The sequence below is a fragment of the Gekko japonicus genome, unplaced genomic scaffold (genome assembly GCF_001447785.1).
Source record: "Gekko japonicus isolate JY-2015 unplaced genomic scaffold, Gekko_japonicus_V1.1 scaffold895, whole genome shotgun sequence".
In the NCBI taxonomy this organism is placed as follows: domain Eukaryota; kingdom Metazoa; phylum Chordata; class Lepidosauria; order Squamata; family Gekkonidae; genus Gekko; species Gekko japonicus.
This window is the reverse complement of record NW_015172581.1, coordinates 526,110-539,565: the sequence shown is the minus strand read 5'-3', so window position 1 is coordinate 539,565 and position 13,456 is coordinate 526,110. Positions and strand designations below refer to the sequence as shown.

The 13,456-nt window shown below is 51.6% G+C and overlaps 1 protein-coding gene across 1 annotated transcript in view; it reads right to left on the bottom strand.

Annotated features, from left to right (window-relative positions):
• Positions 1-13,456, bottom strand: part of CPZ (carboxypeptidase Z) — a 45,041-nt gene that overhangs the window by 25,116 nt on the left and 6,469 nt on the right. Inside the window, exons 2-3 of the mRNA XM_015421456.1 lie at positions 8,393-8,602; positions 5,167-5,363 (exon numbers count right to left, since the gene is read on the bottom strand). Of these exons, the coding sequence (XP_015276942.1) occupies positions 5,167-5,363; positions 8,393-8,602 (407 nt within the window). The remainder of the gene's footprint in view (positions 1-5,166; positions 5,364-8,392; positions 8,603-13,456) is intronic.

Genomic DNA, 13,456 nt, shown 5'->3' with positions numbered 1-13,456 from the left:
TAAACGTTTTTGCAACTTATCTTTATTGGCTCTTCGTTATTTTTATCACTGATGTTGTTTTTGGAGTCCCCCCCCCTTGAAAAAACGGCTGCTTTGCAGGGTGGACTCTATGTCATTATACCATGCTGAGGTCACTTCCCTCCTGCTTGGGTCCCCACTGAGGAGGAAAAAGCCTGTACATTTCCTAAGTAGAGGCTGCAGGTGGTGGTGGGGAGATGGAAAGCTGAAGTCAGAGGGACAGATAACAGTACGCTGATGGTTGGCTGGGAAGGAGATAGGGTTGCCAACTCTAGGTTGGGAAATCCTTGGAGATTTGACGGGTGGAACCTTGAAAGTGTGGGGTTTGTGGAGAGGTGGGACCTCAGACAGGTACAATGCCATAAACTCCACCCTCCAAACCAGCCATTTCCTCCTGGGAACCATTGTTGCCAATCTCCAGGTGAGAGCTGGAGAGGACTCAAAATTACAGCTGCTCTCCAGATGGCAGAGATCAGTTCCCCTCGAGAAAATGGTGGGCTCTATGTCATTATACCCTGCTGAGGTGGCCCCCATGACAGCCAGTGTGATGTAGCAGTTAGCGCTTCAGAGCAGGGTCTGCCGGACCCTGGTTTTTCCTGTGGACACTGATTAGGTGATGTCAGACAACTCACAGACTTTCAGCCTAACCTACCTCACATGGTTGTTGTGCAAATCAAAAGGGGAAGAGGAGAATGATGTGAGCTGCTTTGGTCCCCACTGTGGAGAAAGACTGTACTTTTCCTAGATAAAGGCTGCAGGGAGGGTGGAGGAGATGGAAACCTGAACTCAAGAGGGGCAGAAAACAGGACGTTGATGGTTGGCAGGGAAGGAGCTAGGGTTGCCACCTCCGGGGTTGGGAAATTCCTGGAGATTTGAGGGGTGGAGCCTGGAAAGGGTGGGGTTGAGGAGGGGTGAGTCCTCAGACAGGTACACTGCCATAGACTCCACCCTCCAAACCAGCTGTTTCCTCCTGGGGAACTATTGTTGCCAATCTCAAGGGGAGGGCTGACGATCACTCAGAATTACAACTGCTTTTCAGATGGCAGAGATCAGTTGCCTTGGAGAAAATGGTAAGCTCTGTCATCATACCTTGCTGAGGTCACCACAGCAAATTGATGCTGAGTGCCCAAAGCCAGGGCACCCGCCCAGAGCCTCTTTCTAGAGCCTTTTCCACAATGGGCCTTATTCCTAGTAAGAGTATAAGAATGTGAGAAGGTCTCTGCTAGAGAAGACCAGTTGTCCATGTAGTCCAGCATTCTATCTCACATGGTAAGCAGCTGGTTATTATGGATGGCCAACAACAAGGTATAGAGGCCAAGGCCTTCACCTGATGTTGCTTTTTGGCACTGCTCTTCAGAGGCTTGCTGATCCCTTTAGCCACCATAGCTACTAGCCTATGCTCCATGAATTTGTCCCATCCCCTTTTAAAGCCTGGCTTGTGGCTATCACTACATTCTCTGGCTGTGAATCCCACATTTTAATCACTCATTGCATAAAGAAGTAAAGTATTTCATTTTGTCCCTCTTGAATCGACTACTAATTCATTAACTACTGTTCACTGAACACAGAGGAGTTCTAGTATTTGGGGAGAGGAAGAAAAAGTTCTGTCTACCCACTCTCTGCCCCGCGTATAATTTGATACATGTCCCCTCTCAATTGTCTTTTTTCCTAAACTGAAAACTCCCAGGCTCTTCAACCTTTCCTCATAAGAAAGGGGATCCAGTCCCTTAATCATCTTGGTGGCCCTCTCCTGTACTTTTTCCAGCTCTGCAATGTCTTTTTTGAAACATGGTGATCAGAAATGCACACAGTACAACACTGTCTATTTTTCAGTCCTTTTCATAATAATCCCCAGCATGGAGTTAGCCTTTTTCACCACTGCACCAATATTTTCCATGAGCTGTCCACCTGATCCCAAGGCCCCTTTCCCGCTCAGTTCCAGCAAGTGCAGGCCCCATTAAGACTATACTTGACGCTGGGATTTTTTTTGACCCAATGTGCATCACCTTACACTTACTTACATTGAGCCTCATTTGCCACACTGTTGCCCACTCACCCAATTTTTGAAGATCTTCCTGTCATCCTCTTCACAGTCATCCTCAGTTTTCACCATTTTGCTTCATCTGCAGACTTGGGTGCTACTTGGCCCTAGTTCCAGCTCATTTATGAACAGGTTGAAGAGCCCCAGTCCCAAATCCGATCACTGTAGGACTGTCCTGCTCCCTTTCCTTAATTGAGAGCCCTGTCCGTCTACTCCTACTCCTGCCATTTAACCAATTTTTAATCCATAAGAGAACCGTCCACTTATCCCATGACTGCAAAGCTTATTCAGGGGTCTTTAGAGAGGTACCTCACCAAAAGGCTTTTGGAAGTTCAAATATATAATGTCTAACGGATCACCATTAGTTACATGCTTGTTTACTTTCTCAAAGAACTCCAAAGGTTTTGGTGAGGCAGGACTTCCCTCTGCAGAAGCCATGCTGAGTCCCTCTCAAGAGGTTTTGTTCAGTGTGCTTAATAACTTTATCAGGTTCTACTAATTTACCCTGGACAGACATTAGGTTAACTGGCTTGTAACTTCCTAATTCCCATCTGGATAGGGTTGCCAGCTCTGGGTTCGAAAATACCTGGAGATTTTGGGGGTGGAGCCTGAGGAGGGCGGGGTTTGGGGAGGGGAGGGACCTCAGTAGTGTATAATGCCGCAGAGTCCATGTTCCAAAGCAGCCATTTTCTCCAAGGGAGCTGATCTCTGTCGCCTGGAGCCAGTTGTAATCCCAGGTGATCTCCAGCCACCGCCTGGAGGTTGGCAACCCTACATCTGGATCCCATTCTTAAAACTCCGTGTGACATTTGCTGCTCTCCAATCCTCTGTTACAGGGGTTAATTTTAGCAACAATTTATCCTCTGGTTAACATCTGAACTGAACAGAGTTGCTGTCAGTTCTAGCCCACGCGGGTGTGAGCTACCAGCCTTGTCCCCAGCTCGCCGTCCACCCAGCGGTTCGAAAGCTTCGGTGAGTAGATAAAATGGGTACCACTCCTTAGAGAGGGTGGGCACACTAAACCCCCGTGGGGGACATGTTAGCCGGCAAATGGAATGTCCAGCTCGTAAGCTCCGAAGCCTAGAAAAAAGACCTCTTCGGCATCAAGAAGCCTGTAATGGGCCAATCCGGCCAGGCGGTGGCAGTGCGGCGCTACGACTCAAAGCAGCCCAGGAAGAACTAACGTCATCAAGCCAAGCCGAAATGAATGCCGCCCGGAACACGACTGAAGCCTACAGCTGAACAAAACCACTGTCGGCTGCAAATGTGTGCGATTTAAAGAATTATATGTTGTCCTCCCTTACCCCTATCATTGTTAGTCCCTTGTGAAAACCTGTGTAACTGTAAATCGCTCAGAGCCAGCAGCTCTGCAGGATTGAGCGATCAATAAATCGAAAGGTATTATAAAAGTTATTAGACTGGTCACTAGATCAAAAAAATCACATTTGAGTTCCCTCAGAATTCAGGTGTTATGCCATCTGGACCCAGAGATTTACTGGTTTTTAATTTCCTCAGTAGGTCTAGAACTTCATTTCTCGTCACCTCAATTTGACACAGTTCTTTAGAAACCCTTCCTGAAAAGAGTGGCTGTGGTGTGGGTACTCGCCCTACACTTTCTACAGTGAACACAGATGATAAGAATCCATTCAGCTTCTCTGCTATCTCCCCATTTTCTTTTAGCTGTCTTTTTATTCCATGGTCCTCCAAAGGCGTCACAGCCTCACTGGCTGGTTTCTGGCTCCTGAAGAAACGCTTGTGGTTTGCCTTGGTGTTTTCAGCAATCTGCTCCTCAAATTCTGTTTTCATTTGAAATTATTCTATGCAAATTGTTATTTTAATGCTATTTTAATTGTATTATTTAATTGTTGTACACTGCTCTGAGCCCATCCGGGGAGGGCGGTATATAAAATAAATAAATAAATACGTCAAAACAGAATACAGCTCCTGTTCTTTTTCAGACTGCAAGTCACTGTTTCTCAAAGGCATGAACCAGTTTCTTCCCAGAAGACTTTTAAAAATCCCTTTTGCAACCAGCAAGGATAATGTCTGTCTGACAGGTCCATAGCAAACATCTATATCACAGTTTCCAAGGATCCGAACAATCTGTCCATTGTAGTCATGAAGGCAACTTTTTGCCTTTTACGCCTTTATTGACTTGGGTCATTAACCATGCGGACGTCCTTTGACATTCTGCAGTATTTCTCCCAGCCTGGGGAATGCATTATCTCTGGGCCTTGGTAAGTGTGGTTTTAAATAGCTTCCAAGCACCTTCTTGTAATTTGACTCTTCTGAGTTTCCCTTTTGTGGTGAAGAGTTACAAATAATGATACAGATAAGAAAGAGTTAAATGTTTGGAGAAAGGCTGGAAGCCTCACTGGCTCAGTGCCACTCTAAGCGGTTTTGGGAGAAATTATTTGTTAAAAACCAGCGACAGCCGCTGCGTCACAACAGCCCTTGAAAATCAAGCAATGTAAAATACACACGTCAAAGCAGCAAGTCACCATGCAAACAAAAGACAGCAGTAACATCTACCCTCCAAAAACTTTCTGAAAGAATCCAATTCTGCCCTTCAAAGCCTCCAGAAAGACAGAACAACGTTTGAGTCCAGGGGCACCTTTAAGACCAGCAAAGTTTTGTTCAGGGTATTGCACCCGAAAGCTTATACCGTGAATAAAACTCGGTTGGTCTTCAAGGTGCCCAGTCTGGACTCCACCATGGCTGCCCACCTGGATCTGTCCAGAAAGACAACAACACATTGCTGCCTGCAAAGTGAACTTCTCTTGCCCAAGACGTTTGGAAACAGAAAAGGCCTCTGTGAACCATTTTACTTCGGGGGGGGGGATGCAGGACAGGGCCTCTGCGGATGATCTGGCTGGACTCACATGAGAGAAGGAGGTCTTTGAGGTCTTTGAATCCCAGAGCTTACTCTCCAAATCCCCAAAGCCTTGGGAGCTCCTCCCCCAACTTATGAAGTTTCTTCTGTGAAAAGCAGAACCTCCCTCCCACCAAGGCCATCTCACAAAATACGAAAATACCCTCTAGAATTTACATTTCCTGTTATTCCACACACAAGATTCTGCTTCGTCTAGCGCTTGCTGGGTATGTACCTCTTCTGCTGCAAGTTCATACCCATCTGGATTCATGGAAGGGAGGAGGTGGATTCGGGTGTTGTTGATCAAAGTCTGGATCCTTGGATTTCCAAGAAGGTATTCAGAGCACAGGTACTGAGCAAGATAGATTAATAATTCTTTCCCCACAACTTCATTCCCATGCATGTTGCCAATGTATTTAAACTCTGGCTTAACTGTGAAGAAATAAAGCAGGATAGATTTTCTTATTTGGATGCTTTCCAAATTGGAGAAGGCAGAGGCAAATATTGGTTCATTGATCATTATGCCTCTTAAAAAGTCAGAAATTTACTAATCAAGATCTAACTAAGCCTATTTGTAAATACCATATTCCCCTAAAAGGTAGGTGATTTTCACAGTCCTCTTGGCTTTAGATAGGGTGGGCCATTCTTGGGGGGCGGGACTCTCTCTCTCCTCCCTATTTGTACACCTTCTGACAGCAAAAAGACAACAGGCAGAGAGCGGAGTGTGCCCCCCTCCATCAGCTGACTCGCAGGCAGGGCCGGCTCACCCGCTAGGCGAACTAGGCATTCGCCTAGAGCGCGGGCCGGCCCTAAGGGCGCCAAACTGGACCCGCCCCCTGCCAAAGCCCCCCAGCCCCTGCCAAAAGCCTACGGCCTCCTCCTCTGCCTGCCCGGGATGCCCAACCGTGCCTGGCCATCCGCCTCCCTCAGCCGCGCCTCTGCTTCCCTCCGGGCTCACCACCAGCCTCCCTCCTGCTGGCGTTACTGCTGCCGCAATGGGGACGGGGGCGGTGTCGGCGTCGCCTGGCAGCCAGGAGCACTCACCCCACCCCACCCCCGCCAGCCAGCCCGCCCGCCCGCGGTTGCGGCGAAGGGTGCAAACAGCCGTCCTCACCACGTCAGCTCCCTTCCTGCCTGCCTGCCTGCCTTTCTGCATGGCACCAGGCCCAAGCAGAGCCCTCTGGGGAGGTCTGCCCCAGCAGCCCTTGCTCTCTCGCTGCGTTCCATAGGCTGATTCTCCAGCGGGAGGGCGGTTGCTGCCATCCAGCCCCGCGAAAGTCAGTTTCTTCTCTGATGTAGGCATGCGCCTCGCCCCCGCCACCCGTGTGTTTACCACTGAGCAGCAAACAGGTTGCCCTCTGCACGGAATGGCGGGTAGGCTGTTTGGAGGGGGGGGGAGACTGGGATCCCGATATCTCTGGCAATGGAGACCCCAGAGGCCAATGCTGCTCCCTCTAAGCTGTGGAGCCTTGTGAGCAAAAATTCTGGCATTCAACTTGTGAGCGAGCGATTTGGCGGCTTGAGCTGAGCACCCGGCATGGTGGGGAGGAGAGGAGAGCAACCGCCTCTGGGCACTGCTCTCAACGGGGAGGGTGGGAGTAGCCCCTTCTTTCCTGGCTCTGCAACTGCAACTCTGAAGGGGTTAAAGGAACCTAGCTGTTGGATCCCACCTTTCCCGCACGGAGGAGCCCCTCCGAGGGCGGCAGCAGCAGCTGTTTCCAGTCCCTGGGTCCCACCTGGGAGGAAGGATTCGACCCCCCCACGCCTCCTGCCCCCGGGCAGGCACCCCAGCAAGAAGGCAGGTGAGGGAGCCCGGAGGAGGAGCCAGCTGTTGCCTCCCTGTCAAGGAAGGTGGTCCCCTAAAGCCCCTGGAGCAGGCACTGTTCCATCGGGGGGGGGCGGAGCAGAGGAGTGAGGCGAGAAACCCCCAGAGGGGGGGACCGCTCCTGCGAGTGTCTCTCTCGGTAGGGGAGGGGCTCTTCAGGGACAGGCAATTTAAAAAATCAAGCTCTGTTGTTTGCCTTTTGAAACCCTTGAATATCAAACTCCCCATCAAAAATAAAAAGGACATGACAGCGGCACTTTCCCTCTCTCAGCAAGACTGAAAAGCTCCACCACTCTTCCCTCAGTCTGGAAGGGTTAAACCGAGCAAAGTACGGGTCCGGGCAGACTCTTAACAGCTTTGTTCTCTTGCTTCAGACCAAACCTGCTACCCCTCCAGGCCAGGCAAGTGTGTGTGGGGGGGAGAGGAAAAGGTCTGGGGCAAGGCATGGGGGGGGAGATTTGCTGCTGAATGGCCAGAGAGACCCACAAAAAGGCTTCAGATTTGCAACGAGGAAAAGAGCCCTGCAAGCGGGGCCTGGGAAGGTTTACTCACAACAAGTAAATTGTTTGTGTGTGGAGGATAAACTTTCCGGTCCTGGCAGAGAGAAATGCAGCGACCATGGGCTTCTTTGAAGGGGAGTTCCTATTAGACAGTTTTAACATGCAAAAAATAGCTCCCACCCTTGAAAAAGCGGGCCCTCCTGCCATCTTGGGGGGGGGTATATGTTAGAGAAAAAAAGGGGGGGCGCCAGAAGGGATCCTCGCCTAGGGTGCAAAATAAGCTGGGACCCCGGGGAAAGAGAGAGGGGGGGGGGTCATCTTACACTCAGGTTCGTCTTCCTTTGGGGTAAACATGGCATGGTGAATGCTCTGAATCTGGAGAGAGTTCTTCCCAGTGTTTCCAAAAGAGTTGGCGGCAGCTGCAGCTCGGTGCTCAACTCACAAGGAGGGCGTGAGGTGAGGAGTGAGCCTCAATAGGCCCAGCTCTGGAGGTGCCACCCCACCCTCGAGCAGGACCTGGTTCCCGCCGTCATCCTTCTGACGAGAAGCCACAAGTCCCAGCAGCAGCACCTGCAGCATCGGCAGAACCCTCCCTTGGGGGGAGCCGCCAGCCTGGAGCCAGGTGACCTGTCCCGTGCCTCCCTTGTGAAGTGCCAGGCTGAGCCCGTTTTGCTCAGCCCCCTGCCAAGAGCTCCTCTGGAACCAGAGCCTCACAGCCCCGCCCCCTTCAAAGAAGCAGGAAGTCTAAGTTGGACCTTCTGGATCAGCTGCTTCCGCTGTCTCTCTGCTCTCGCCGGGAAAACCCCTTGCATGGCTCCGTGGTGAGCCTGTGCCTGCCGTTCTTGTTACCCAGTAGCTGGGGGGACAGGGAACAGGATCTGGATGACTGTGGATACACAAAGCTGCCGGAGGCCAAGTTAGGCCACCCTGATGTGGTGTCACCACGGAAGGTCTCAGGTACAGCAAGGACATGACCACCCCTGCAACTTGTCCTGGACCTCCCCTTTTCCTCTCGTGAAGCTAACAACCGCTCCAGGGGCCAACTGCTTACTGTGGAAATGAAGCAGGGTGTGGATTTAAAACAATCTGACAATGACCCTCATGTCTCTTTGGATGTCCAGACATGTACTACTCACACAGCTCATGTCTTCCAGGGCTGGTAGAAAACTCGATCACAAAGAGGTCTTTCCCTTCAAAGCTTCGGCCAATGCTGTACAGCTGGGCGATGTGGGAACACCTGGAGGCCGTCTTCTTCAGCTCTCTCACCATGTGGGGATAAGAGTGGTGGGTGAACTGAATGGAGGCAGGTGACGCAGTCAGGACATCTTCCGAAAATTCCATCTCTCCTGTAGGGCAAACATGTTCCTTTAACTAAATTGATTGGTTTTCTTTAATGCACCTGAGGAAGATTACTGAAGCATCTGAGAAAAACAGGTTGCTTACCTGTAACTGATGATCTTCGAGTGGTCATCTGTGCAGGCCACACACCATGGGTTTTACGCCTACGTCAAACCTCCGTCGGGAAGCCTAAAAAGCTTTAGTGACAGCTTTCCAAGTGCGGAGTCCTCCACGGTCTCATGCAGCATGCTCCATCTGAGCATGCTCAACAGCCACGGTGGACTCCGCCCCCACTCAGTTCCCTCCCACACTGCCGACCACCCCGAGGCCGTGTATCCAACCAGAGATGATGTCAGCAGTGGGGATGGCTGGGTGGGTGCTTCGACGCCCTCTGGCTCAAATCGTCTGCCTGGACATTGTCCGCACCTGGCACATGTATTACGCTGAGCCAGATATTCTGCTGTAGACACCATTCCCATAACTCTATAGCCAACTTGCACAGACGAGCCGAGGCCGTCCCGCCCTGCTTCAGGATGTAATACATTGCTGTTACATTGTCCGTAGCAATCAACACCAACTGGTCCCTCAGGATAGGCACGAGGGAACGCAAGACATGGCTGACCACCCTTAGTTCCAGGATATTGATGTGGCAGTTTCTCTGGGCCTCTGGCCACTGGCCCTGGACCGACAGTTCCCCATAGTGTGCGCCCCCACCCCCACAGGGAGGCATCTGTAAAGACAGTTAGGTCCATAGGGCGCTGTCAAAAAGGCATCCCTTGTAGTAGGTTGGGCATGTCGGTCCACCAGTGGAGAGATTTCATCACGGCACCAGGGATGATGAGCTTGTGTGAAGCACAAACCATTACTGGGTTGTAGCGGCGGAGGAACCAAAGCTGCAGGACGCGCATTTTGAGCTGTGCCACCGGCACGACGGCCGTCATAGCCGCCATCAGTCCTAACAACCGCTGGACCACCCCCGCCGTCTAGGCTGGGCGAGTAATGCAGTCCGAAGCCAGGCTCTGAATAGTTATAGCCCTGGTCTTCAGAAGAAAGGCCATAGAAACCGTAGAATCCAGAAGCGCACCTATGAATTTGAGTTGTTGCAATGGCAGTAGATGCAATTTTTTCAGATTCACACAAAGGCCTAAGCGGCTGAGCAGGTTCAAAGTCTCTGTGATGTTCCGCTGTAGTCCCCCCTGCGTGGGAATGACCAGGAGCCAGTCGTCGATGTAGGGGAAACACCAACATTCCCCTCACTTGCAGGTAAGCAACCACTACGGCCATGCACTTGGTGAAGATGCATGGTGCTGTCGAGAGGCCGAATGGGAGCGCCCTGTACTGGTAATGTTGTTGTCCTACCTGGAACTGCAGGTACTGACGATGCTGCGAGCATATCGTGATATGGAAGTAGGCATCCTTCACGTCTATTGATGCCATCCACACACCCCGAGTGATTAACGGCAGGATAGACTGGAGCGTCACCATGCGGAACTTCCTTCTTCCGATGTGTCGGTTCAGCCCTCTCAAGTCCAGAATGGGCCTCTTGGACCCATCTCTTTTCGGGATCAGGAAGTACCTCTAGTAGTAGGTCTGTCCCCACTGAGTTAACGGCACGGGCTCTATTGCGCCCTTTGTCACGAGGTTCGCTACCTCCTCCCACAACAGCTGTGTCAGTGGCGTAGCCACTACATTGGGGTTGTTGTCAGCTATGCTGCCATGAAGGTTGGGGAGGTTGTTCTGTGTCTGGGTAATTGCTATTGCTTTCCTTTCAGGTTAATTGCTACTGCATTCCTTTCTGTGTTGTCTCTACTGTGCGCCGAAACGCTTATCGATACAGACGTGCAGGAGGGTGTTATGGTGTCTGGGATTGCCCTAGGTGCCGTGGGAGAGTGTTCGTTATCAGCTTCAGCTACTTAACGGTCTCTAAGCCTTTACTCTCGCGCGGGAGGGTGCCTAATTGGCCAGTGCTGTGGGGGGGTGCAAACGAATACCCTATATCCTATAATGCCCATGGGGCCACCACCATTCTTAACAGTGCTTATGTTACTGCATCTATAGCTCTGCAATAAAAGTATAACCATTCCTGAATGCGTGTACTTTGTTGTTGGCTGTGGGTTCTGACAGGTGTCTGGGCACGAATCGAATTCTATTGCGTAACCAATCCTTATAATAGTCAAGACCCAGTGATCGTTTGTGATTTGTTCCCACAAACTGACGTAGGGCCAGAGCCGAGTGCCCAGCCCTAAGTTGCCGGTACCAATGGTACTCCCGGCCATGGCCCCCTGTCAGGGTCAACAGCAAGCAGGTCCAAACACACTCTCCTGAAAAGGCTATGTTTTATTGGAATACTAGTCTGTTGCCAAGTGGTACAGGTACATTGTCAGGAATAATGATTAGTGCAAGGGGAGCCATACATATACTCTGATGCTGCATCTAGCTAAGCAAATGAAATCCAAGCGCGCGCGCGGGGGAATTCTCCCGGCGGAATTTTACATCATGAACGGGAGACTCACCCCAATCCCACGAGAGCAGAAATATTCACACCCCTAGTGGAATTCAAGCCCTCCCTTCCCTTCAAGGTTATATTGATAGCATTATCTGGCTGAACCAGTTTGCAGGGGGGGGGGGGAGAGCGCCTCCCTTATGTTACCCACGGCAGCTAAGCAAAGCAAGCATGTGCGGCTGCGCAAAAGTCAGAGACCAAAGAAAACAAAGAAAGCATGGCAGCTAGCTGACACCCCCACACCGTCAAAAGGACTGCTTAGGCTGCTGAGTGGCCCTCTTGGTGAGTGCAGTCCTGCTGGTACTGCTGTTTAGACACGTATGGTCGGCGTCTCCAGGTCTCTGGTTGGGTTGGAGACCGGGGGCACTGGACATACTGCAGCCTCCATGGTAGGGCGTACATACTCCCAAGTTCCGAGCACGCTTGCGGCTCTCATCCACGTCTCTGAGCGCATCATCGGTGGACTTATGAAACAGGCCGCAGCCGTCAAAGGCTGACGTCAAAGCCGTCAAAGACACACACTGACTTTTTGGGGTATCGAATCTCTGACCGGGGTCTAGAAATGGATCTGGGGAAGATACGTGATGTGCTGGGGTGGGGGGTACCCTGCACCCGACGCCAACTCCAATCATTTCTTGGATTTGTGAACTTTTACAGAATTTTTTTGCCCAATATTGTCCAGGTCAGCTTACCACTCACAGACTTATTAAAAACTAAGGGAAAGGGCCCGGAGGCTACGAAGCTGGGCTCAACGTTGCCATGGAGTAAGGAGTGTCAGGAGGCATTTGAACGCCTCAAAGCATTGTTCACTTCGGAGCCAGTCCTTGCCCACCCCAATGAAACGAAAAAATTCACTGTGCAAACTGATGCGTCGGATGTGGCCATGGGGGGGGGGCATCCTCCAAGAGGGAGGGGATGGGTTGCTTCATCCTTTGGCATACGTGTCCAGGAAGTTTAATGACACTGAACAGAACTGGTCTGCTTGGGAGGAGGCGGCGGGGGCAATAAAACTCGCCCTTTCTACCTGGAGGCACTGATTGGAGGGGGCGCGAGTCCCGTTTCAGGTGTGGACAGATCATAAGAAACGCTCAAAACGCCTTGGTGTCTCAATGCCAAGCAGCTCTGCTGGGCAGATTTCTTTTCCAAATTCCAGTTCACCCTCCATCATTTCCCCAGCTCAGCAAATTCACTGGCCGATGCCTTGTCCCGCCTACCCCAACACGATAGCCAACGGGAAGTTGTTTTGGACTCGGTGTTCACGCCTTCACATTTGGGTGGAGCGGTGACGACACGCAGCCAAGCTCACCGCGACCCTCCGCCCCTCATGACGCAGAACTCCCACCCTTCCCAGCCAAAAGGGGCAGGGGAGGAAACTTGGCACATTAAGTTTGCCTCCGCCTTCTCGGAGGGCGACAAGGCAGTGCTTGAAGCAGAGGGCGATTTCAAGCTATGGGCAGATGGCTGTTGGTATCGGGGACATAAACTGTTCGTTCCCCTTTCCCTCAGGGGGGAGGTGTTGCAAGCAGTACACGGCTCCAAACTGTCGGGCCACCCGGGATTCGTTAAATCTCTTCAGCTATTGCATCGTCAATTTTGGTGGCCGCAGATGCGCAAGGATTTATCTTCCTTTGTCAAGTCCTGTCAGATCTGTGCCATGAGTAAACCTCGACCAGGGAGACCTCCAGGGCTGTTGCACCCACTGCCTACGCCAAGCCGCCCCTGGGAAGTTATATCCATGGATTTTATTACTGATCTCCCGCAGAGTAAAACGATGATTGTTATATGGGTGGTGGTGGATTTGTTTTCCAAGCAAGCACATTTTATCCCATTTGCCTCCCTGCCAACTGCTAGGGCATTTGCCAAAGCTTTTCTTCGTGACGTGATGCGATTACACATGCTCCCCACCAAGGTGGTCTCCTACAGGGGGTCTCAATTCATGTCTAAATTCTGGGGGGAGGTTATGAAACTGATGGGGGTGGAGAGGGGACTAAGCAGCGCTTATCACCCTAAGACTGATGGACAAGCAGAGAGGGTCAATCAAACCTTGGAGCAATATATCCGTTGCTTTACAGATTATCAACAAGACAACTGGGTTGATCTCCTGCCACTGGGTCAATCTCCTGCCACCGCGGCGGGGGCTTTTGGGGGGGCAGGGGGTAGGCCGCGGGAGCTCCGGGTGCCGTGGCGGGGGTGCCAGGGGCTTTTTGGGGGGTAGACCGCGGGTGCTCTGGGCGCCACGGTGGGGTGGCGGGGGTTTTTGGGGTGGGGGGTAGGCCGCAGGTGCTCTGGTGGGGGTGCTGGGGATGTTTTTGGGGTGGGGTAGGCCGTGGGCACTCTGAGCACCGTGGCGAGGGCTTTT